Source organism: Muntiacus reevesi, chromosome 17, assembly GCF_963930625.1.
Source record: "Muntiacus reevesi chromosome 17, mMunRee1.1, whole genome shotgun sequence".
NCBI lineage: Eukaryota > Metazoa > Chordata > Mammalia > Artiodactyla > Cervidae > Muntiacus > Muntiacus reevesi.
Window position 1 is genome coordinate 47887798 of NC_089265.1, and position 24820 is coordinate 47912617.

The window sequence follows — 24820 nt, forward strand, 5'->3', positions numbered from 1 at the left end:
CTGGGCCATGGCAATGAAAGCTCTGAGTCCTAACCACTGGACGAGCAGGGAGCTCCCTCAGTTCAGTTCAGTTCAGTCGCTCAGTCGTGTCCGACTCTTCGCGACCCCATGAATCGCAGCACGCCAGGCCTCCCTGTCCATCACCAGCTCCTGGAGTCTACCCAAACCCATGCCCATTGAGTTGGTGATGCCATCCAGCCATCTCATCCTCTGTCGTCCCCTTCTCCTCCTGCCCCCAATCCCTCCCAGCATCAGGGTCTTTTCCAATGAGTCAACTCTTCGCATGAGGTGGCCAAAGTACTGGAGTTTCAGCTTCAGCATCAGTCCTTCCAGTGAACACCCAGGACTGATCTCCTTTACGATGGACTGGTTGGATCTCCCTGCAGTCCAAGGGACTCTCAAGAGGCTTCTCCAACACCATAGTTCAAAAGCATTAAGTTTTCGGTGCTCAGCTTTCTTCACAGTCCAACTCTCCCTAGGCATCATTTAATTTAATAAAGTTATGCTGATAAATTGGATCTACTGATGGGAAGAACACAATGTTTAGTCAAAGTGCCTGGCTTCATTCAAAGAGTTTGGTTGGTCCAAAAGCACATTTTGTCCATGTAATCAGTTAACCCCTTAGAACTGCTTATGGTTCAGACTAGGTTACTGCTTCATATCTTTCAGCTTTTTAGCCTTTAATTTAATTATGTATTAATTGTTCTCATATATGAGATGTTCATTCTTTCTGAGCATGAAGAGATAAGGTAATGGTTTTCTCAAAATAAATAGATAGTGATGTTGATATGAAATGTTTAGATTTGAAGCCTAATCATTTAGGAGAGAGCCAAACTTCTGGCTGTTTTTCATGGTTTTGATTCTAGACATTGATCCTTTTATAAAAATATATATATCACCTTTGAAATTTTTACAATGAGGAACTTTTATTAATAATCCTGTTTTGGCATAAAAGCAACTTTCTTTTATTGTGGAGGAAAATAAGATGGTGTATGTGGAGCTTGGAATTCTTGTTATATTAATTCTTTGAAGTTTCTCATGGGAGGATTCACCTTCTTATACCTAGGCTAGTTTGTCAATAATGTTTTGTTATATGGTTTATGTGCAGATTTAAGTATGTAAAATCTATGCTGTCTATAAGGATATTTTAGGATTTGGGATTTGTGTAATTATTTTCATGATTGTGTTCTAATTCATGAAAAAAATCGCATGGAGTAAAACTTAAAATTTTTTTTTCTTTAGCCAGATGAATTGTATTTTGAAGAAGGTGATATTATCTACATTACTGACATGGTAAGCCCAGTTAATATTTTTTCATACTATGCATGAACTAAAGATATATGACTATTTTTCAGTACTTTATTTACATGTATAGCTATATAGAAATACATACACCCAAGTCAATTCACTTAACACAATTTGTAATAGCATAAGATTGGAAGTAACCCTTATGTCCATCAGTAGGAAAATAGTTGAATGAACTTTGCTGTATATACAAAGAAAGTATTATTCAGCTATAAAAAGGAGTGAGGAACATCTCTATATAATATTATGGGGTAATTTAAGTGAAAAACAGCAAGGTGAAAAAATTGTGGATAGTGTGCCTTTTCTTACCTAAGAAAGGATGAGAGGATATACGTATACTTATTTCCCTCAATTTAAAATAAAAAGTCAAAGGAAGAGTTATACATTTTTAAAAAGTAGTTTCCTCTCTGAAAGGAAAAGGAAATAGAATAGAGGAAATATATAGACGGAACAGAGACTTTTTAAAAAATTATACCTTGTTTTGGAGAGCACACTTTGGAATCATGTAAAACTTTTGTGTAGTTATAAAATTAAATGATAAAAAGCAGTACCTGGAAATGAAAAGCAGAATGAATCAAATGAACTTAGTTGTATCCCAGAGAGGTACAACACACGGAAAGGAACTATTCCAAGTAACTTTAAAACTCGGCATTTTGACTGAATATCTCTAGTCAAATAATATAAGGAACAGAAAGAACTGCCACCCCCACATTATAAACTGTTTTTAATCATGATGTTGTTGGAGAAGCGTTGGTATTGTTATTCTGAGATTGCTGCATGTGTGTTGCAGTTTAGAGCAAATGGAGTCAGTAGGTCAATGATGTAGAAAACTGGGAATTTCAGCCTGCAAGAAAGAGTAAACAGATAGATATAAGATCAATGATGTTAAGTAGCTCTACATTTGAATTGAAAGTGTGTTGTTTTTTACCTAAAATAAACAAAAATATTTCTTAATCTGTTCTTTGAGTAGGCAAAAAAAAAAAAAAAAAAAGACCATCCCAGTAATAATATATTTCCCATCAAAAGGATAAACGTTCTTTTGAAAAATGTCTGGTACTAGGTTGAGAGCAGCAGAGGTACAAGATAAGCCCAGGACATCTTCCTCTTAGAAAGCAAGGAAGCCACCAAAGACTATGAGGTCACACCGCAAAAGCACTGGGGCTAAATAGAAGAGGCTGCCACTAGTCAAAGATAGGACAATTTAAGCAGTCAATTAGGGCAACAATCCCAAGGATTGAAATACATCTACTCTGTTTAAATTCATGAGCTCCTCATGGTACTTAAAAACAAAACTAAACATCATTGGTCAACCTGAGAGAATGCTAGGGAACCAACTTTTTATTCTGGCAACTGTTAAGGAAAAGAATCAGTATTTCTTCTGCCTTTTCTTTATGAACTTTATCTCTGGGTCACGTGAGAGTTGATGAGGAAAAGTTTGTCTTTAAAGTAATATTCTAGTTATTTAAGGACTTCCCTGGTGGCCCAGCAGTAAAGAATCCACCTGCAAGGCAGGAGACACGGGTTCAATCCCTGGGTCGGGAAGATCCCCTGGAGGAGGAAATAGCAACCCACTCCAGTGTTCATGCCTGGAGAATCTCATGAACAGGAAAGCCTCCTGGGCTATAGTCCACGGGTTTGTGAAGAGTCAGACACAACTTAGCCACTGAGCATGCAAGCGCCTACTAGTTATTTAAATGAAGAAGGAACGATAGAATTAGAATGTCACCATTTGCAACCCTTATGAAATAGTGGATCCAGATGCTCATCAGTGGTTACTAATGCTACAGATAGAGACCACCAGACATGGTCTCCTGATGGAAGAATCAGTGCTACAGATGAAATAATCTAGCTGAAGTTGCTGCTGCTAAGTCGCTTCAATTGTGTCCGACTCTGTGCGACCCCATAGACAGCAGCCCACCAGGCTCCCCCGTCTCTGGGATTCTCCAGGCAAGAACACTGGAGTGGGGTGCCGTTTCCTTCTCCAATGCATGAAGGTGAAAAGTGAAAGTGAAGTCACTCAGTTGTGTCTGACTCTTCGCGACCCCATGGACTGCAGCCCACCAGGCTCCTCCGTCCATGGGCTTTTCCAGGCTAGAGTACTGAAGTGGGGTACCATTGCTTTCTCTATGCTGAAGTTGAATCTGACTCTAATTAAGCCTTTAGAACTAATGAGCAATTTATAAACAATACATGGAACAAAGGAACACATTTTTTTTAATAACAAGGGACACAACATGCAAAATCCAGACTATTTGAAACTCTTTAGAACAAACTATTCAACAAGTCTATTGTGAAGGAGTGAAAAAAAAAATAAGTGAAGGGGGAAAATATAGACTAAAAGAGACTTAAGAGGCAAATCATCCAGTCATATTGTGTGGCCTTTATTATGAGACATATCAGAAATTTTGAATATTGTACATATATGGTGATATTAAAGAATTGTTGAAAAAAACTCTAAGGTGTGATAATGGTATTATCATTATGTCTTCGAGAAAGTCCTTATCTTTCAGAGATTCATATTGAAATATTTACAGATAAAGAATATGATGTCTAGAATTTATTTCAGAATAATCTGAAGGGGAGGGAAGTTGTAAGTGAGGTAATACATGAAACAGTATTGGCTATGAGTAGATAATTCATGCAGTTAAGAAATGGGCATGTGTAGGTTCCTTATATGATTCGTTCTATTTTGGTACAGATTTGTGGGTTTTTTTTTAATGATTAAAAAGTCACCAAAAAAAAAAAAAGTGAAATAAAAAGATCTTTAGAAAATCAAATATATGTATATCTTGAGACTAAGAAATTAGACTTTGGGCAAAAAAAATCCTATAGCTAGTCTAAACTAAGCATAATTGTTTCACTTCTCTTTCATGTTATCTCTTTGTGATTTGTTGGAACATTGGAACTCTTTGATGAAGTGTATTTGATTTGTTGCAGGCGGATGTGTGTATATTAGTAATTTAATGATAAGGGGAATGGATAACCATAAATAGGGAAACAGGAAGCTTGATCAATGTGGCCAGGGCTGATGGACATTTGGTAAAGCAATAACTCCACATTTGAATTGGAAGCATGCATTTTATCTAAAATAAGGCAAAAACATCTCTTGCTCTAGCCTTTGAAAAGGCTAGAATGACGCCAGCACGAGCCGCATGGTTTTAATTGACTGTGAACTGGATTTGGTGCCACTTAATCTAACTCTTCTTTCACCAGAGTGACAGCAACTGGTGGAAGGGCACGTGCAAAGGCAGGACTGGGCTGATCCCAAGCAACTACGGTAAGGCGGCTGCGGCGGCCCCACTTGGGCTGTGTTTGTGCGCTCTCAGTTATCTGGTTCCTGAGGCCTTCTTCCTCCCGTGGCTGAGAAATTGATGGAGTCCTTGCTAGTCTGGGACATTTTCTACTCTGAGCCTTCCCTTAATAGAGTGATCATGGACCCTGGAGGTACTTGAACTTGACTCTGGCTTAAGAAAATACCCATTGTAACATTCTTGAAAGAACTTAAGGTTTCCAGGGCAATGCTTCTGGCTTTCCTTTATTCAAGGTTAGAACATTTTTCTTTTTCTTTGCTTTCTCTTTTGTTTTTTAGACTAGCCCTTTCTTTAGTGAGTAACCTTGCCTTGTTATGTTAATTAATGTCTGGGGCAGTGATCTTCATTAAATGAATAATAGCGCAGTGAAACGTGGGTCCTGCAATGAAGCCACTTCAGTTGCAAGGGGGACAAAGCAGACTTCCATAGAAATCTGCCAAGTAGCCAGTGCACACAAATTGGTAAACCAGGGGTCCCGGTTTTTAATTCTTCTTCTTCTGACAATGAGGGACCTTACTTAAGGGACTTAACTGGAGCCCCTGGGAGCATCTCTCCATCTGTATCATGAGAAGTCTGATTCAAATCACTTCTAAGGTTCCTTTGGACATTGTAATTAGATACATCCTCACTAGTTCCAAACACTGTAAGGTGACTTACAAAATTTCTAGGAAGCACTTCACAGTTCCTAGGGGAGGGGAGGGGAGGGGAGGGGAGAGGAGGAGAGGGGACGGTTGCAAAGGAGAGGAGGGGAGGGGAGGAGATGGGAGGGGGAAGGGAAACGAGTAGGCTAAGGCCCTTCACACAGGGGCCTCACTTACCTGGTCTAAGGGCCATACATACCATTCTGGATTTTAAAAGGCTTTAAACATTTCTACACTCCTCTTTGAAATCCCAAATAAACAACTTCTGCGCACTCCCTTCCCAGCTGCTCAGAGACACGGAGGGTGCAGTATGTTCCTCAGTTGCTAGATCCCTGGTAGCCAAGGGAGTGTCCAGTTACAGCCCTCGGTGGTGGGAGGGGTGAGTCTGAAGTCTCATTTGAGCGACAGTCTGCATGTGGTCACTCCTGCTGATTCTGGGACACAGTGAACACACCTTTCTTAGAGGCAGGTAGGCGTGCTGATTGCGCTTTCTGAATACAGAAAGCAAAATATTTCTCCTTTACCCCACCCGTCTTATGCATGCATACAAGGGAAACAATTATTTTCAGCCATCTTCAAAGCAGGGTGTTTTTAAAGACTGTACAAATGAACCTTGAGTGCTTCCTTTTGCAGTTTCCTGACTGAATTTCTTGTTGAAATATTTGAGCAAGCTAGTATGCAGGCCTCGGATCTGTGTGTTTTCATTTATTGTTGTTGTTCAGTTGTTCAGTGGTGTCCAACTCTGTGACCCCGTGGACTGCAGCCCACCCGGCCTGCCTGTCCCTCACCATCTCCTGGAGTTTGCCTGAGTTCATGTCCGTTGTTTTTATCTATACTTCCAATTAATTGCTGCACTTATTTCTGTTTACACTCCCAGTTGATTGTTGTGTTATTGTCTTAACTTGGTTTCTTTTGAAAGCACAAAACATCACTTTGATTTTCTGCCATTTTTAAAATCCACAGTAAGTCAGGGTTGCTGTATGGTGGAAGGTCCTGGCATTTCTGAAGCTTGGGTACTAAGCTGGTTTCATGGAACCCTTTGGGTGGCCTTCTCAGCATCGATTTGCACTTTTTCTTTTCAATCTAGTGGCCGAGCAGGCAGAATCCATTGACAACCCATTGCATGAAGCTGCAAAAAGAGGTAGGTATGATTCTTTTCGATTGAGATAAACAGTACAGTAAAACACACAGATAATAATTATACAGTTTGATGACTTTTGGCAAATGTATACACCCGTGTAACCAACACCCAGGTCAAGATCTGGAACATTTGCATTATCCCAGAAAGTTCCTTTCCCAGTTAAATCCTTGCCTCCCACAAAGGCAGGCTCCATTCTGCTTTCTTTCACTCTACAGAAATGTGGGGTTTTAATTTTTAACATGTCAACAGATACTTTGGAGCCCCTTACCTGCTCTCTGCTTAGTGGCAAGTGAAAGTCATGGTCTGTGACTTTCAGAGCTTCAGATCTGGCGGGGAGAGGTGTGTGTAGCACATCTTTACAAGACATTGTGATAAGGACACTGGGTGAAGTGTGGGTCAGTTAAACAGGCTACAGAGGCCAGAGTGAGTAACTGGCCTCACTCTGGGCAGAGGGTTGGGACTTCTCAGGGGTCCAGGCTCTGGGAGAGTGTTGGTGAAGGGCTGGTATGTATGGGAGGATGGACTTGGGGAGGAAGGGAGCACCAGAGTTGGGATTTGTATTGGGCTGGCCAAAAAGTGTTTGGATTTTTTTCTGTAAGATGTTATAGAGTACATGGGACTTGATCCTGTTGGTCAGCGGTTCTCCACTGAAGAGTCATTCCTCTCTCCAGACTTTGGGACATTTGGCAATATCTGGAGGGATGCTGGCACCTTTTGGGTACAGTCTGGGGCTGTCACTCAACACCCTGCAATGCACAGTACTGTTCCCATAACAGAGAATCCTCCAGTGCCAAGTTGGGTCACTGTTGAGAACCCTGCCCTAGATAATGGGGAGTTTTTGTCAGGCTACAGTAAGCTCCCATTTAATTTAGGTTTTCTTGAAATCTGAATATATAAAAGGAAATTATTGGTTTAGGATTATGCATAAATAGAACCACTAAATTGACATTTAAAATTTTCTAGATATTAAAAAAAATTTTTTTAGAGTAGATATTTAGGGCATTTAGCCAGAGGATTTTAAATTAATAGTTATACTTTAGCATAAAGAACAGCACTTTGAGTAGTTATTTAGTTTTTATGTCCTTGTAGGAACTGAAAGTGTGTTTTAAATATGAATATGAGTAGCATCTGCTTGTTCTTAGGTTTGATTGTTTTTTTTCCCCCCTCAAAGTTTTAGGATTTCACAAAGGAAAAACACTTTTCTCCACAGTGTAAAAATACCTTAGGTAGACCCATTTTAGCAGCTGTTCCCATTAACCTACCATTAAAAATTGATGTTAATGCTTTCCATTAATAAACTGTAAGTCAAGATGTACCATAGAGAATGCATTTCAAGGGGAGGTTTTAATTTCAGACTTGCTGACTAATCCTTTGCAAATACAAATTTATGCAGGATGAAATTGATTTAAAAACAAAACAAAACAATACAATGAAAATATTTTTCATGTGTTTTTCTAATTATAAAACATTTCCAGGCAACTTGAGCTGGTTGAGAGAGTGTTTGGACAACCGAGTGGGTGTTAACGGTTTGGACAAAGCTGGAAGCACTGCCCTCTACTGGGCTTGTCACGGGGGTCACAAAGGTATTATTACATTTTGTTTGTTACTCTAAATGTCTTTGCCACTGAAAATGTGCTTCATCTAGGGGAGCCAGAGTTACAGAAATGAAAGAGAAAAAATGGTTATTCTTCTTAAATTCTTCAGAGCATCAGCCTTTTAAAGGCCCAGTTCCTGAAAGTTCTGTAAAACTGTAGCTGGAATGTTACTGGTCAGCCTCACTGTGGACACCTTTTCACTTAAAAGAGTGGAAGCTTCCTTTCCTCTCTCAGGCTTGGAAGAGCAATAGGAAAACAACAGTGATATAAAAACAAAGCCCACGGTCTAACCTCACAGAAGCAAGGGCCACAATTGACTCCTCTAGCTTAGTTTATCCCCCACAGCTTTTATGATTTACATTCTAAGTTTAAGATTTAAGAGAAAGACAGCATTTGCTTGAGTTGGTGATTCAGTTGATAACTTTCTCTCTTATAATCAATAATAATGACAGATGGAATTTCTAGATGTATTTCAGCCTGGCCGAGAATCTACCACAACCCACTCTGTTGCTCCCTGTCTCTACAACACACAGAAAATAATCCCAATAGTAATGGGAAACAAAGAATCCAAAAAGTTAAATAGCACGGCCAAAGGAAAATTTAAGCACAAATTAGTGATGTGAGTGTTAAGTACCCCAGCAAATGTAAAAATTTTCCTATCATAGGTATCATGTGAAAATGCAAAAGCCAAAATATTTGAAAAAAAAATTTCCCTAAATAATTCTATTTTTTAGAGTCTTAAGTCTTCTATTCTACATAGATGTTGAAAAATTTGTTATAAGGAGTTTTTTGAAGATTCTTCTAAAAAGAATCCTTTTAAAATTGTTATGCAGAGTCTTATCAGGCTTTTATTCCCATTCTTTAAAAAAGATTATTTCTATTTGAATTTCAGATATAGTGGAAATGCTGTTTACTCAACCAAACATTGAACTGAACCAACAGGTGAGTTTGCTTACGCAGAAATCATTTAACCCGTCTGCCTTGCTCTCAAAGTACAGCTTATAGGTGTGTAAAATCCTGTCTTGAGGTCTGGGAACTCAACTTTTCCCATTTATTATCTTCCATAAAACTTTTAATCTAAATACTTGAAGCATAGGTTACAAGTTATTTTTGCATCGAAGTGCAAACTGTGTAAAGCTCAGAACGCCTGCCACGTTCCTCCTCGTGTTTCACTTTAAGCTTTTAGTTGCTTTCCTCTTATCTTCACATTACAGAGAAATATGTTTGTGGAGCTGTCTCATAATTCACCATCTTCATAAGTGTTTTGGCATCCTATCTGCTAGGTAGTGATTCATGCTTGTCAGCAGCCTGTCATCTTCCACCACCCAACTTCCAATCTTTCCTCCTTTGGTTCTCCTAATATATCATATCATAATTTTTGGTTATATTACTATATAATGCTCATGGTATTATGGCTGTTTCAATATTGTCGCTGTTTATATAATATAATTTCTTTTGTTTCTGTATTTATAGCCTTTTATTTAGGACTTTATTTTTTGTATCTGACAAAGACCTCTACACTGTTTTATACTCTCTTGATATACTTTTCTGAAAGGTATTTGATAGCTGCTTTCTTGTTTTCCTTCCTGGAATCATACTGAAGGCCTCCATCTTCATTCTCTGGTTTGAGCAGCTTGATCTCTACTGCTCTTTGATGTCTTCCTGGGAAACCCTTCACCGCCCTCCTGTGTTGCATCCTCACTTTTCTGAATCCTGTGTCTTCCATTAGTTGAACACATTCAATAGATTCCTGAGAAAGGGGAGCTTGGGCTTGATTGTTTGGCTGATAGAATCTGGGTTGAATTGCTCTGTATTTTTGAGCATGTACAGTAATAATTCAGCAGTCTTTTTCAGCCACCGACTGCCCCACTGTTTGGCCTGAGCACACCTGCCAACTCCACCGTGGTGACGGCAGAGTGACCCAGGTTGCTCCTGTAAAGCAACATTCTTCCCCTGCTTGGTGGCTTTTTGGATATGCATGCCCTTCATGGCCTGGGCAGTTTCACGAGTGTTCTTAAAGTGAACATGAAGATTGGAACCTCTTGATTTGCATGATTTCCGGGTTTTCCCAGTTTTTCCAGCTCAGGTGAATAGCGAACCATTTTTAGAGGTCACTGCAGGCCGCTTACCAGTAAAGCAATTTTATACATATTTTAAAACATTTCCTGCTATTCACTACACTGTATCTTTTCCCTCTGAGATCTGTTAGTTTTGTTTTGATCTTTCTTCAAATATAGGACACAAATACATAGCGTTCAGATACACAGGGCCTTTGTCCATTCATGTTTGGGTGTGACTAGAAGCTCTGTGTCCTTGTGGGGCTTACTGACCGGTGGGTTTCTCTGTAGGGTGAAGGGTGAGGTCCTCACTGTTTTTCTGGCTTATGCCCAGATGCCAGCTAAAACAGTCACTTCCTCCTCTCTGTCGGGGATGTTCAGCTCTATCAGAGCAGCATTCTCCAGCCTCCTTCCTGGGGGTAGATGCTAGACTGTACACACTGGGGCTGTGTGTGTGTGTGTGTGTGTGTGTGTGTGTGCGCGCGCGCACACACCAGGGCAGTGGGGTGTGTGTGTGTGTGTGTGAACACACTGGGGCAGTGGGGTGTGTGTATGTCTGTATGTACAAACTGGGGCAGTGGGGTGAGGGTCTGTGGGGTAGGCAAAGGCAGCTGGGAGTGGGGTCTTACTGCTCAGTGTGTCGGTTCTTCAGCTAGCCCCCTGCTTTTAATTCCTGGCCTCATTATCACCTTCTCTTATGCCTGCAAGTTCCATAAGCTTGGAAACTGTCTGGTTAATTTCAAACTATGGTAATTCTACCATCTGTGCTGGGTCATCTGTCAGCAAGGAGAGAGAAAGGTGATCTGGGGTTTGGGGGTTCTAATTACTCCATAGAAACACTTTCACCCATTACTCTTGGTTTCACTCCCATGCCTCCTTCCTGCTCCCGAGTCTCCAATTTCTCATTCATGCTGGTTTCTACGGGGACAGGTCTGCTTGCTTCCTCCTGGTATCTCCCTCTGCGAGCATCTGCATTTCCACATGTGCTCTGCCAAGTCAGTTGCTCCTCCGCCATCGCATTCCCTCTCCCCATATGACTCATGGCTCATCTCTTAAGTCTCTTTTCCCTCTTTGGAATTTTATATGGTTTTGTCACTTTGTTCTCACTTTAGATTTACTTAGACTAGAGTAAACCTCAGTTTGTGTATATTTGCAACCCTCACTCTCTTTTTTAAAAATGCTGCTCTCTCTTGTTGTCACCATAGAACAAGCTGGGAGACACAGCTTTGCATGCCGCTGCCTGGAAGGGTTACGCAGATATTGTCCAGTTGCTTCTGGCAAAAGGTAAAGTGCTTAGTTTGTCTGATCTTGGATCACTGAAAATCAAGCTCCATCGAACTACACCATTTAAAAATAGTGGGGAAAATAATGGGCTTCTTATTTTACACCCGGGATTTTGATCTCCGTCTGCGTCATGGAGTTTTTCTGATAAGATAAAATTATTGAGGTGGTTTCTGTTTTTCATTTTAAAGTTTGGTAAGCTTTAACATTATATATGTTACTTTTAGTAAGAATTTATTTTTCTGCAGAATTTAATCCTACATTTCTGCAGGATTAAAGGGACCTAGAAGGAAGGTGTGTGTGTGTGTGTTTGCATACATGTGTGTGCACACATAGAGAGGAGATCTCTCGAGAAAGCTGTGTGGGTAAAGTTGCTGAGGCCCCAGGTTCTCACAGGCAAGTCTTGATTAGATAAGAAAGGATGCTGTGGCGTAGCGTCCTACTTTGAGCTGAGCAGGTGCTCAGTGTACAGCAAATGAGAAGATGCCTTGATTCCATGTTTTTACACAAGTCAGAAGGAGCAGTGAAATAATGGACTCAACCATCTATTCATCTGTTTGTCCCACAAGCTTTAGTTAACCCTTATAGGGGGCCAGGGATATCACCACACACTGCACCCTGGTCTAGAAGGCTATAACATAGGATACTTGAGTTCCCAGCTTGCATGTCATGTGGATGTACTATCATTAGGGATCCTCAGAACAATGTTGTGAGTTTTTTTTTTTTTTCTTTCCCAGGTGTGTTTAAGTTCTTGCTCCACTTTATTTTTTTATTTTATTTTATTTTTTTTATTTTATTTTATTAGTTGGAGGCCAATTACTTCACAACATTTCAGTGGGTTTTGTCATACATTAACACGAATCAGCCATAGAGTTATACGTATTCCCCATCCCGATCACCCCTCCCACCCCCCCTCCACCCGACTCCTCTGGGTCTTCCCAGTGCACCAGGCCCGAGCACTCGTCTCATGCATCTCACCCGGGCTAGTGATCTGTTTCACCATAGATAATATACATGCTGTTCTTTTGAAACATCCCCCCCTCACCTTCTCCCACAGAGTTCAAAAGTCTGTTCTGTACTTCTGTGTCTCTTTTTCTGTTTTGCATATTGGGTTATAATTACCATCTTTCTAAATCCCATATATATGTGTTAGTATGCTGTAATGTTCTTTATCTTTCTGGCTTACTTCACTCTGTATAATGGGCTCCAGTTTCATCCATCTCATTAGAACTGATTCAAATGAATTCTTTTTAACAGCTGAGTAATATTCCATGGTGTATATGTACCACAGCTTCCTCATCCATTCATCTGCTGATGGGCATCTAGGTTGCTTCCATGTCCTGGCTATTATAAACAGTGCTGCGATGAACATTGGGGTGCACGTGTCTCTTTCAGATCTGGTTTCCTCGGTGTGTATGCCCAGAAGTGGTATTGCTGGGTCATATGGCAGTTCTATTTCCAGTTTTTTAAGAAATCTCCACACTGTTTTCCATAGTGGCTGTACTAGTTTGCATTCCCACCAACAGTGTAAGAGGGTTCCCTTTTCTCCACACCCTCTCCAGCATTTATTGCTTGTAGACTTTTGGATAGCAGTCATCCTGACTGGTGTAATGGTACCTCATTGTGGTTTTGATTTGCATTTCTCTAATAATGAGTGATGTTGAGCATCTTTTCATGTGTTTGTTAGCCATCTGTATGTCTTCTTTGGAGAAATGTCTGTTCAGTTCTTTGGCCCATTTTTTGATTGGGTCATTTATTTTTCTGGAATTGAGCTTCAGGAGTTGCTTGTATATTTTTGAGATTAATCCTTTGTCTGTTTCTTCATTTGCTATTATTTTCTCCCAATCTGAGGGCTGCCTTTTCACCTTACTTATAGTTTCCTTTGTAGTGCAGAAGCTTTTAATTTTCATTAGGTCCCATTTGTTTAGTTTTGCTTTTATTTCCAATATTCTGGGAGGTGGGTCATAGAGGACCCCACTGAGATTTATGTCGGAGAGTGTTTTGCCTATGTTCTCCTCTAGGAGTTTTATAGTTTCTGGTCTTACATTTAGATCTTTAATCCATTTTGAGTTTATTTTTGTGTATGGTGTTAGAAAGTGTTCTAGTTTCATTCTTTTACAAGTGGTTGACCAGTTTTCCCAGCACCACTTGTTAAAGAGGTTGTCTTTTTTCCATTGTATATCCTTGCCTCCTTGTGAGTTTTTGATTTGAAGTTACTCTAGGAATAAGAGATCAGACACCTTGATGACCTCTGTAGTACCGCTCAAAAGTATGCCAAGAGATGTGTTGTCTGCTATGGCAGTCACTAACCACACAGGCTACTGAGCTCTTTTTTTTTTTTTTCTTTTATTAGTTGGAGGCCAATTACTTCACATACTGAGCTCTTGAGATGAGGCTAGTCTGAATTGAGATGTGCTAGAAGTGAAAAATGAACATCAGGTTTTGAAAACCTAGTGAGGAAAAAAAAGTGATGTATCAATAACTTTTATATTGGTTACATGATGAAGTGATAACATTTTGGATATACTGGCTTAAGTAAAATATGTTATTTAAATGAGTTTTATGTGTTGAAAATGCTGTCACTAGAAAAATTTAAATTACATCTGTGGGTCACATAATTTTCTGCTGGGCAGCACTGGTTGAAATGGTTTTCTTCTCTGGCATCCTGTCTCTGCACATTTCCCATCCTGACAGAAATCACGTATGTGAGTTCTCAAGTGGAAAGGAAGATAGGATTAATCACAGAACTGTGAACCTGCGGGGTGTTTGACCTGTGGCACAGCGAGAGAATGAGGTTTTCCATATAACCCCAGCTGTGGATGGATCTCAGGCTCTTCACGAGAGACCTTTGACACACAATCACCATATTCCTAATAAATGCACTTTCTCTCTCTTTTTCTTTTGTCTTTTTTTCCTGTTTTTTTTTTTTTTCCCTTTCTTGGCAATATTTTTGTGCATGTGAGTTTTAGCATATTTATTTTTTGTTTACCAAAGAGGATGTGGTTGTAGAGAAAATGACACTCTCAAACACTGTGGCAGAAAGTGTAAATTGGTAAGCCTTCTTGGAAGGCAACCTGACAATAGCTAACAGAATGAAAACATACATATCCTTATATTTCAACACTACTTCTAGAAAAACATCCTTCAGAAATACATAAAAGCTGTGTTTCAAGGAAGTTCATGGCAGTATTGTGATAATGAATATTAGACTCTAAGTGCCTCTCAGAGAGGAGTGGTTAAATAAATGTTGGAACATCCACAAAATGGATTAATTATCAGTGTTTAAATAGATTGAGTTATAAGTATGTGTACTACTAAGGAACAAATAGCATGATATATTGTTAAGTTAAAAAAAACAAAACTAGTATGGCAGAGGCCAACACAATATTGTGAAGCAATATTCTCAAATCAAAAAACATCAAAGATATTGGTTATGAGTGAGGAGAGGGAAGGGGGAAGGATAAAATAGAGCTAGGGGATTAAAAGGCACAAAGTACTGTGTATAATAATAACTATAAATGGAATATAACCTTTAACATTTGTGAATCACTGTTGTACGACTGAAGCATATAGTATTATACATCAACAATACATCAGTTTTTTAAAACGGAAAATACCACTGGCAAAAAAAAAAAGCACATCAAATTACAGACCAATACCTATAGTATGATTTTGTGTATGTGTCCACGAGTGTCTGTGAATGCAGTCTTGCATATAAGGGAGATGGGAACTGATGCCCACTTGTTGGGAATGGTCACCTGTTGTGGAAGGTAGAAGATGGGGAAGGAAGGGGTTAGTTGAGAGCTGAAATGAGACATAAGCTTTTGTTTAGCATATGTCTGTATTTCCAAATCTTTGACAATGAGAATATATTTATGAATTCTGTTGTAATTTATAATAAAGATGGGGAAAAAGTGAGTGGAAGATGGGCTATGCAAACAATGGATTGCCTCCAGATTTCAAGGTTTACTAATTCTGCTAATAATGTTTGAAAGTATACTTAAGATAAATATTTATCTCCTCAAGCTCAACTCACATCATCTTTTCTAAAGACCTTCTTGAACAAAAGAGGCAAAGGGTGTATTGCAAGGCACGTTGAGTCTAACTGATCTAGTGGTGTACATGGAGACTGTAAACTTCTCAGGGAAAATTTCATGTGCAGTTCTACAGGGACTTGAAAGGAAAGGCTGTATTTCAATTGTATATAATTATTACAGGTGCAGCAGTAAGCTCCCTGATTAAAGATGCCAAATATGCTATTGCTGTTTCGTGAAAGTTTTACTGAAAGCGCTTACTTCAGGGCCAGATGATTCTGTTGTTAGCTTTGCCAAAAGCAATGTTTTGATGGAAAGAGGATTGGCTGCTCTATAACTAACATCATTACTGTTTGTCATATAAGAAAGTTAAGAGAGTAAATGCTAAGAGTTCTCATCACAAGGAAGACATTTAAAAATATTTTTAAAATTTTCAATCTATATGGGATGACGGGTGTCCACCCAGCTTGTGATAATCATCTCATGACGTTCGAAAGTCAAATCATTATGCTGTGTGCCATAGGCTTATAGTTGTTGTGTGTCAATTATATCTCAGTATATCTGGAAGAAAAGAAAAAGGGGGAAAAGAAACTTAAAAAAGAAAAAAAAAGATTGACTGCTACTATAGAGTCTTCGAAACACCTAATTTCCTTTCTTGTGTTGGGGAAGGTGCTAGGACAGACCTAAGAAACAACGAGAAGAAGCTGGCCCTGGACATGGCTACCAACGCTGCCTGTGCCTCTCTGCTGAAAAAGAAACAGGGAACAGGTACTTGGTTTTAATCCTTTGCCCTCATAATGCCGTCACGACTTAAGATTTTATCGATTCAATATTGGGGGAAGTTTTTTCTTGCTGGATTCTACAGGTGATCCTAGAGTTAGACTTTATATCCTTGGTCTGAATCAGAACCTCCAACATGGACAAATATATCCGCACAGACAAATTTGTAGAGACATTGATCTTTTGCTGTGATCAGTATGTTTCTTTTATTCCTTGCAATCAAGTTCTAATTACCTTGCTTTCTATTGTATTATATATATAAAGAAATATTTCTATTTCTTTTTATCAAAGAACCATTGTTTCCATACTCTTGTTTTAGATTATGTATTTTTTTTTAGATTTAGATTTTAGACTTTTTAATTGAAGGATAATTGCTTTACAGAATTTGTGGTTTTCTGTCATACATCAACAAGAATCAGCCATAGGTATACCCATGTCCCCTCCCTCCCAGACCTCCCTCCCATCTTTCTCCCCACCCCACCCTTCAGCCTATCGCAGAGCACATCTCCCTTTCCCCTCCTCTCCTCCCACCTTGTCCATAGGTCTGTTCTCTCTGTCTGTTTCTCCATTGCTGCCCTGAAACTAAATCCATCAGTGCCATCTCTTCAGACTCCATATGTATGTGTCAGTATATGATATTTATATTTCTCTTTCTGACTTATTTCACTCTGTATAATGGGCTCTAGTTTCGTCCACCTCATTAGAACAGATTCAAATGCGTTCCTTCTTTACGACTGAGTAGTATTCCATTGTGTATATGTACCACACCTTCTTTATCCATTCATCTGGTCCATGTTCTAGCTATTGTAAATAGTGCTGCAGTGAACATTGGGGTACTTGTGTCTTTTTCAGTTTTGATTTCCTCAGGGTGTATGTCTAGGAGTGGGATTATTGTGTCATATGGTGGTTTTATTCTTCACTTTTTAAGGAGTCTCCATACCGTCTTCCATAGTGGCTGTATTAGTTTACATTCCCACCGGAAATGCAAGAGTGTTCCCTTTTTTCCACATCCTCTCCAGCATTTATTGTTTGTAGACTTTTTGATGATGGCCATTCTGACTGGTGTGAGGTGGTATCTCATTGTAGTTTTGATTTGCATTTCTCTAATAATGGGTGATGTTGAGCATCTTTTCATGTGCATAGCCATCTGTATGTCTTCTTTGGAGAAATGTCTCTTCATGTCCCTTTCCCTCTTTTTGATTGGGTTGTTTGCTTTTTTGGTATTGAGTTGTATAAGCTGCCTATATATTTTGGAAATTAATTCTTTATCAGTTGTTTCCCTTGCTATTATTTTCTCCCATTCTGAGGGTTATCTTTTCACCTTGTTTGTAGTTTCCTTTGCTGTGCAAAAGCATTTAAGCTTAATTAGATCCCACTTGTTTATTTTTGTTTTTAATTTCCATTACTCTAGGAGCTGGGTCATAGAAGATCTTGCTTTGAATTATGTCACTGAGTGTTCTGCCTATGTTCTCCTCTAAGAGTTTAATAGTTTCTGGTCTTACATTTAGGTCTTTAATCCATTTTGAATTTATGTTTGTGTATAACATTAGGTAGTGATCTAATTTCACTCTTTTGCACGTAGTTGTCCAGTTTTCCCAGCACCACTTATTGAAGAGGCTGTCTTTGCCCCATTGTATATTCTTGCCTCTTTTGTCAAAAATAAGGTACCCATAGGTGCATGGGTTAATTTCTGGGTTCTTTCTCTTGTTCCATTGGTGGCCAAAGTTTTGGAGTTTCAGCTTCAGCATCAGTCCTTCCAATGAACACCCAGGACTGATCTTCTTTAGGATGGACTGGTTGGATCTCCTTGCAGTCCAAGGGACTCTCAAGAGTCTTCTCCAACACCACAGTTCAAAAGCATTAATTCTTCTGCACTCAGCTTTCTATAAAGAAAGTCCAACTCTCACATCCATACATGACTACTGGAAAAACCTTGACTAGATGGACCTTTGTTGACAAAGTAATGTCTCTCCTTTTTAACATGCTAGGTTGGTCTAGGTTGATCATAACTTTCCTTTCAAGGAGTAAGGTTTTATGAGTGGTTATTGCTGAATATTTTTTATTTATGTATTCAAGAGTTTTATGATTATAATTTGTTTCTGTTGTAAATGATGTTATCAATAGGCTGTGATCAAAATTATTCTCGACTTTGGAAACTTATCTGTTCACAGTTCTGTGGGTGGTTTTTAAAGATAGAGTGTATGATCTCAAAGATAATATCTATTGATGTGGGAGAAGAGGTTTGAAAAGTTTACATGCACTTCTATAAAAGTGAACGGTTTGGTGGTTTCGAAAAGGTGTTAAAAGAAAGAAAAGGTGTTAAACACATTTGTGCTATTCATGATTCTAATCAGAAACTGACTGTTTGTTTGACTTCTCAGTATGTAGCCTATTGAATGTGCTCCTCCAGATTCATTCTGATATGGTGATTTTCTGAAAAGGAGTAGAAGGATGTGCCTTGAATCCATCTTCCCATCCATCTCTCCTTTGTCCCTCTTTCATTCTTCTTTAGCCTCCTGGCCCATGAGAAACCCAGAGGGGTATAAAAAAAGATGCTTGGTTGGAGAGAACATTTGAACTCAGTCCCCCTGCATTGGGAGCATTGAGTCTTAGCCACTGGACTGCCAGGGGAGTCCCATGGACACATTTTTACTACTGTTTTCTAGAAAGGAACTGTGCTTAGTCGCTCCGTTGTGTCTGACTCTTTCTGACCCCATGGACTGCAGCCCACCAGGCTCCTCTGTCCATGGGGATTCTCCAGGCAAGAATACTAGAGTGGGTTGCCATGCCCTTCTCCAGGGAATCTTCCCAACCCAGAATTCAAACTGGGGTCTCCTGCACTGCAGGCAGTTTCTTTACCAGCTGAGCTTCCGTGGGGGGGCGGGGGGGGGGCGGGGGAGGTGGGCGGTGGTGGGCAAAAATGGAAGACTTACCTTTTGCATGTGTTCATGTTGCTACTCATCATTCTGGACTTTTTTTTTAGTATTGCTTTAGAGTCCAAAGTTTAGTCTGATCCATGTTGGTGGAGAATCACCAAAACAACTTTTTAAGAAATTTAAGAAATTATAGAGGGCAAGTGCATGTGTTTTCATTTTATCCTTAGGATATTATCATTTTCAGAGTTCTCAAACTTGGGTCAATGAGATATTCATTTCTGTTTTAATCATTTGAATCAAATTCCCATTCATGTTTGAATTCTTGGAAAACTTATCTCTCCCTCAGGTATCCCTTGATATATGAGAAGAGTCAATATTATGCTGTCCCATAGTCCATTTCTAGCAGAAGCAACAAAGTACAGTCAGTTGCCTGGTCTCCTGGCTTCATCAGTCAAAAAAAGCAAACAGCCTGCTTCTCTTCTTGGCTTCCCAAAGGTGCTTCCCGGAATCATCCTTCTTGCGTACATGTGTGCTGAGTTGCGGTAGTCATGTCTGAGTTTGTGCAGCCCTTTGGACTATAGCCTGCCAGGCTCCTCTGTCCTTGGGATTCTCCAGGCAAGAATACTGGAGCGGGTTGCATGTCCTCCTCCGGGGCATCTTCCCGACCCAATGACTGAACCCCTATCTCCAATGTCTCCTGCTTTGGCAGGCCGTTCTTTAGCACTGGTGTCACCTGGGAAGCCCCATCATCTTCCTTACCTGCCATCAAATTCTCATCATAGTTCTCCTCACAAAGCCATTGCTGTTTCAGATAAGTGTTTGTTCCAGATTTTTATTTAACCTCAGTTCAGGTATAGTATACACTATTAAGCAGTTAGGGATTTCTTAATTATTTAAGCCATGAATGTTCACTGGCAGAGCAAGTCCTTCTTTAAAGAAATTACTCCTGCATAGATATATGCAGCTTCTACTAACCAAGTGAGAAAGTTTGTACCAGCTGAGTGGTGCTCCCCAGCAGAGTTTTGACCAAGAAGCCGTATTTGAAGCCATGTGGCAGAGACCCTTTTGTTTGAGGTGGACCTCCCACTCCCTGCTGCCTTGGTTGAGTCAGGAAGAAAGACTGTGACCTAATTTCCCTTCTCTGCCGCTGACTTCCTATTGCTACATTAGCACCTCCAAAGCATCCTGACTGACGGGTACCAATTTCTTATGAGTTAAAGGTGATCAGTCTCATGCACACTGAGTGTGATTGTGATAGACAAGGAGAAAATCACCCCTGCTCAGACCCCAGAGAGCTACACCTAGAAGGCTCCACATGAGCGGCTGGAGCAGGAAGAAGCAGGTGACAAAACTTTTCGCTTTTTTCCCTTCAGTTTTTTTGTAGTCTTTGTAGAAGGGGGCCTGGAGGTGGATGCCCTTTTCCCCTATCTACTCCAAGTATCTTCAGTCTACCTCCCCAAATCTGTGCAATACTGAATTCAGTATTGAGGTATAATCTTGGGACCTGGCACACAGAACCAAGAAATGAATTTTCATATTTCAGTTTTCATATTACCTTTTTCTCTGCTTTTTTTTTCCCTTGCTTCATTCCCCTAGTCATCCAGTTAAATTTTTTTTTTAATTTGTATTTTGATCCTAGTTGGAATAAGGGCTTGAAATCTGGGTCATACAGGTAATTGCCAATATGAACTCTAAACTAGAAAAGGTATATTTTCGTATTGTTGGCCACTTTTGAAAGTACCTCTTGAATTTCTTAAAGGGACAAGATAATTTACATGCTCCACTGACATGAAGAGTAACTTTAGGACATAGGGGTAGGGTCAGGCCATGATTGTGGACTGAACTTTGAACCTTTAAGTTGTTCTTCCAGTTTTTAAAAGCTCGGGTATAATTTACACCAACTAAAATACATAAATCCTAACTGAACATCTTGATGATTTTTTTTTTCACTGTGCTTTGCTTTTTTTTTTAAAATTCATTAACCTGGTTTAATTCACACTGAAATTTTGTTGTTGTTGTTGTTTTTGGCTGCATCATGAGGCTTGTGGGGATCTTAGTTCCCCCATCAGGAACTGAACCTGGGCCCCAGAAGTCGAAGTGCAGAGTCCTAACCACTGGATGGTCAGGGAATTCCCACTGTGCTTACACTTATTAACCACAACCCCGATCAAGGCGGAGGACACTTCCCACGTCCCAGAAGCATCCCTCAGCATCCCCTGCTTCTCTCACCATAGATTAGTTTTGCCTGTTTTTGGACTTGATATAAATGGAATCAAACAGTATGTGCTTTTTGGTGTCTAACTTCTTTCATGTAACACGTCTATGAGATTTATCCACGTTGTGTTTTTCCCTCCATCATTTATTTATTCATTTGTATGTCTGTCTTAAGTTCTGGTGCTTGACTTGGAACGTGTGATCCAGGGCAGTGAGATTGAGGAAAAAATGGAAGTGAGGTAGGGGAGGCTGAGAAAGACTGTTGGGAGGTACATTACTGTGATGGGGACGCCCCAGGATGGGCTGTGAAGATGCAGCTCATCATCAGCGCTTGGCCGTATTGGAAGCTTCCAGAGAAACTGTGTCTTAGAGAGTCTGTAGAAGTAAGGAAGGAAGGAGTTTATTAGCCTGCCTGTCTCACTTTCTGTTCGGTCAGCATTTGTGCCGTGGCAAGTTATCTTTCTCTTGCTTAAAGCAAAGTGCCAAAGTAACGATTGAAGGATGGAGAATATTTCCAATATAGCAAAACACAGGATTGTGGTAGCAAAGTACAAAAGAAAGGGGAAGAGCTTTGCTATGTTTGTCTTTTTGTATTTAACTTAAAAAGCTACCAGTTCACAGCCAGTCATGAAGTGTGGGGGATAGAAGAAGATACCTTACTCCCAGGTCTCCAGAACTCCTCTGAAGGAGAATGGAGACAAATACAATCAACCTGGAGACTTCTAGTAGTTTGGAAGCTGGTGTGAAATCACTGAAGCACACTTCTCTTCTGCTTCTACCCACTTGTTCTTTTCCCTTTCTTTTTGTTCCTTGTATAAGATATAAGTTGGTTTCTATACCCTCATACTGACTCTCCTCTGCCCCTCTGTTTTTTTAAATAATTATTTTCCTAGACATATTCTTTAAAAAACTACAGTATCATCAAATATCTTGTTATAGTCTAGATTTATCATTTTCTTTTATATATTTGTTTATTCTTTCCTTATCTATTTACAGTTTAAGTAGGGTCCAAATTGATAGCTATGTCTTTTATTTCTCTGCTTTTGTTTTTCAATTAATGTTTCCTTCTCACTTTCCTTGTGGTTTGGTCTTGCTTTTTATTTGTTAAAGAAATTGGAACAATTTCCCTGAATTTCCCAGACTAGACATGGCAAGCATGCATTTCCATTGTGTCGTTTGTCATGCTCTTCTGTCCTCATCTTTTTGTCAGTTGCTGTTATGTCTAGAAGCTTGGTTAGACTTAGATTTTATCTGTCTTGGGGTAGAGGGAAGAATACTTAATAAAGAAAATTGTGTTCTTCTATCAGAGGCACATAATGTTAATATCTGTTTGTCACTTGTCCTGTGATGTTGGCATCTGTGGATGATTATTGTCTAGATCCATTGTTTCACTGATGGTTACAAAATGGTGATATTTTAATTTCATTCCCTTCTCGGTTATTAGTTAGAACATCCTATAAAGAAAAATTTCCCCTTATCAACTGTTTGCTAACTTAGAGCGATAGTTTGTATAGCAGGGCAGAATAAGAGTTCTGCCCCTGAAAGCCCTTTAAGAGTTTTCAAAGTAACCTGCTGGTTCTCTATTATTTTTTGAAGGGAGCCAATGAATTCTCTTTGGTGTGTGTGGAAATATTTGCTGTGTTTTGATCCAGTATTGTTAATTACTGGTAGCCTACCTTTGGCTAGAGGAGACCCCTTCTGGTTGGATCCTGAACCCTTTTAAAATGATGCTGCGTTTGCTAGGATCCTTGTTTTATAGCTTAAGAAGGGGTTTCAGGTCCATCTTTTATAGTTTCTGTCCCAAACTTGGAATCAGTCATATCTCCAATGAGCAGGGACTTATAGTATTCAGAGACAAATGTTCTGGGTGCTATAATACACATTTATTGAGCTCTAACAATGTGTCTGAGTAGACTCCGGGGGCTGGTGATGGACAGGGAGGCCTGGCGTGCTGCGATGCATGGGGTCGCAGAGTCGGACACGACTGAGCGACTGAACTGAACTGAACAATGTGTTTATACTTGCATTTTTCCCTTAAAACTATACCTTGTGTAACCTGTTGCTGTAGGAATTTGACTAGATTATTTGAATTTGAATGGACAGGTGAACAGGTAAAGGTCAGATACCTTCCTTTTGAACTCTGTTTAGGGTTGACAACATTTGAATGGGGTTCAGCTCTTTCTGTTTTTTTTTTAAGTAATTAATTTATTTTTTTATTTCAGTTTCCTTTGCTTCTGCATATTCTTTATCGATGTTTGCTGAAATGAAACTGAAGCCTCTGTGTTTTCACTCTCTTTCTTTTCCTTCCCCCCTGATTAGTTATCTTTCTCCCCCGTGACCTTGCCTTCAGGTAAGGCTGCAGGTCGTGGCCTGGCTGAGGCCACCCGTGCCCTCGGCGCTGGGAGGGGAGCTGGGAAGCACAGTCGTCAGGGTGGCCGGGCTTCTGGTGTGTCCCACGCTGGTCCTGGTGCATGTGGCTGCTTGTGTTCTGTGCTGGGAGACAGGCCAACGCACTCAGCCCCACGTCGGTTGCTCTTCTGCGTGTCTGGGTAACATGCAGACAAGCGTAGCTGTCAGCCTCTGCGGCAGCAGAAACTGGCCAATTAGACTGGCAGGCAAAGGAGGGAAAGATCGTTGGGGGACGCACAACCCCGGGGAGCTTTGGAAGTGAAAACAAAATCCAAGCCGTTTCTAATTTTTCTGTTCTGCTTTTCCCCCTGTTCCTTTTAGATGCAGTCCGATCATTAAGCAATGCCGAGGACTATCTTGATGATGAAGACTCAGATTAATTCCCTTCCGGAGCTTTGAGATCTGAAACTTCTGTTGCTTTTGCCATTTCAAAACCTTGTCTTTGTCAGAAGAGTGTTGGTAACTGTAAAAAAAAAAAAGTCTACATGAATGTGGCAGTATTGCACTCTTTGAGTAAAACTTGTGACTAGTTCTCACCTTCAGTTTGCCGATAAGTGACCAGATATTTTGCTGTATAAACTAGATGTTTGCTCACCGGAGTAGAACAAGAAGAGGTTATTTCTATTTATCAAGCTTAAAGGAATTTTAAGAATTTTTTTCTTTAAAAAAGTCAGGTTTTTTTTTTTTTTTTAAAGTTCTTTACCTCAAGGATCATGATGTTTTGAATGGATTTTTCAAGGGAGGAATGCTTATTATAATAATAAACCAAAAGATTTAACAAAATTGTCAGCTATTCTGACAAAAATAAACATTTTAAGAGACTTTATTTCTTTTGTCTGTTTTATGGTATTACTCTTTGCTGATAAATAAATAAAGCTTTTTATATTTAGGTAAAGCCTGACTTGATTTTTCAAAATACATTTTGTATTATTAGCATAGAAGAATCATAGCAGCGAAATTTCTTTCTTTTTTCTGGGTACAGTGTACTTTATTGTTGGTACAAGAGGAGGTGGGGCCCCCTAAGCCCCTCCCGTTCTTCAGGGGCTGTGGGATGGAAACTGTGTGGACGTGGGAGATTCTCAGTGTGTTAGGGGATCAAGTTGGCATAGTAGTGGAATTTCTGTTCAGCCTTCTCTTGATATATTACTGGCTTTGATTAAAGTCAAGGCAGCAATC

At 39.8% G+C, this 24820-nt stretch overlaps 1 protein-coding gene across 2 annotated transcripts in view; it reads left to right on the forward strand.

Annotated features, from left to right (window-relative positions):
• The window catches only part of OSTF1 (osteoclast stimulating factor 1), a 58259-nt gene extending 33720 nt beyond the window's left edge, over positions 1-24539 (forward strand). Inside the window, exons 3-11 of one of the 2 annotated variants that reach the window (XM_065908439.1) lie at positions 1243-1293; positions 4519-4582; positions 6345-6398; positions 7874-7981; positions 8886-8935; positions 11256-11334; positions 16035-16133; positions 23555-23585; positions 23966-24539. In XM_065908439.1, the coding sequence (XP_065764511.1) occupies positions 1243-1293; positions 4519-4582; positions 6345-6398; positions 7874-7981; positions 8886-8935; positions 11256-11334; positions 16035-16133; positions 23555-23585; positions 23966-24005 (576 nt within the window). In that variant the 3' untranslated portion in view covers positions 24006-24539. The remainder of the gene's footprint in view (positions 1-1242; positions 1294-4518; positions 4583-6344; positions 6399-7873; positions 7982-8885; positions 8936-11255; positions 11335-16034; positions 16134-23554; positions 23586-23965) is intronic. The other variant, XM_065908440.1, reaches the window with a different exon arrangement.
• Positions 24540-24820: the final 281 nt, after the last annotated feature.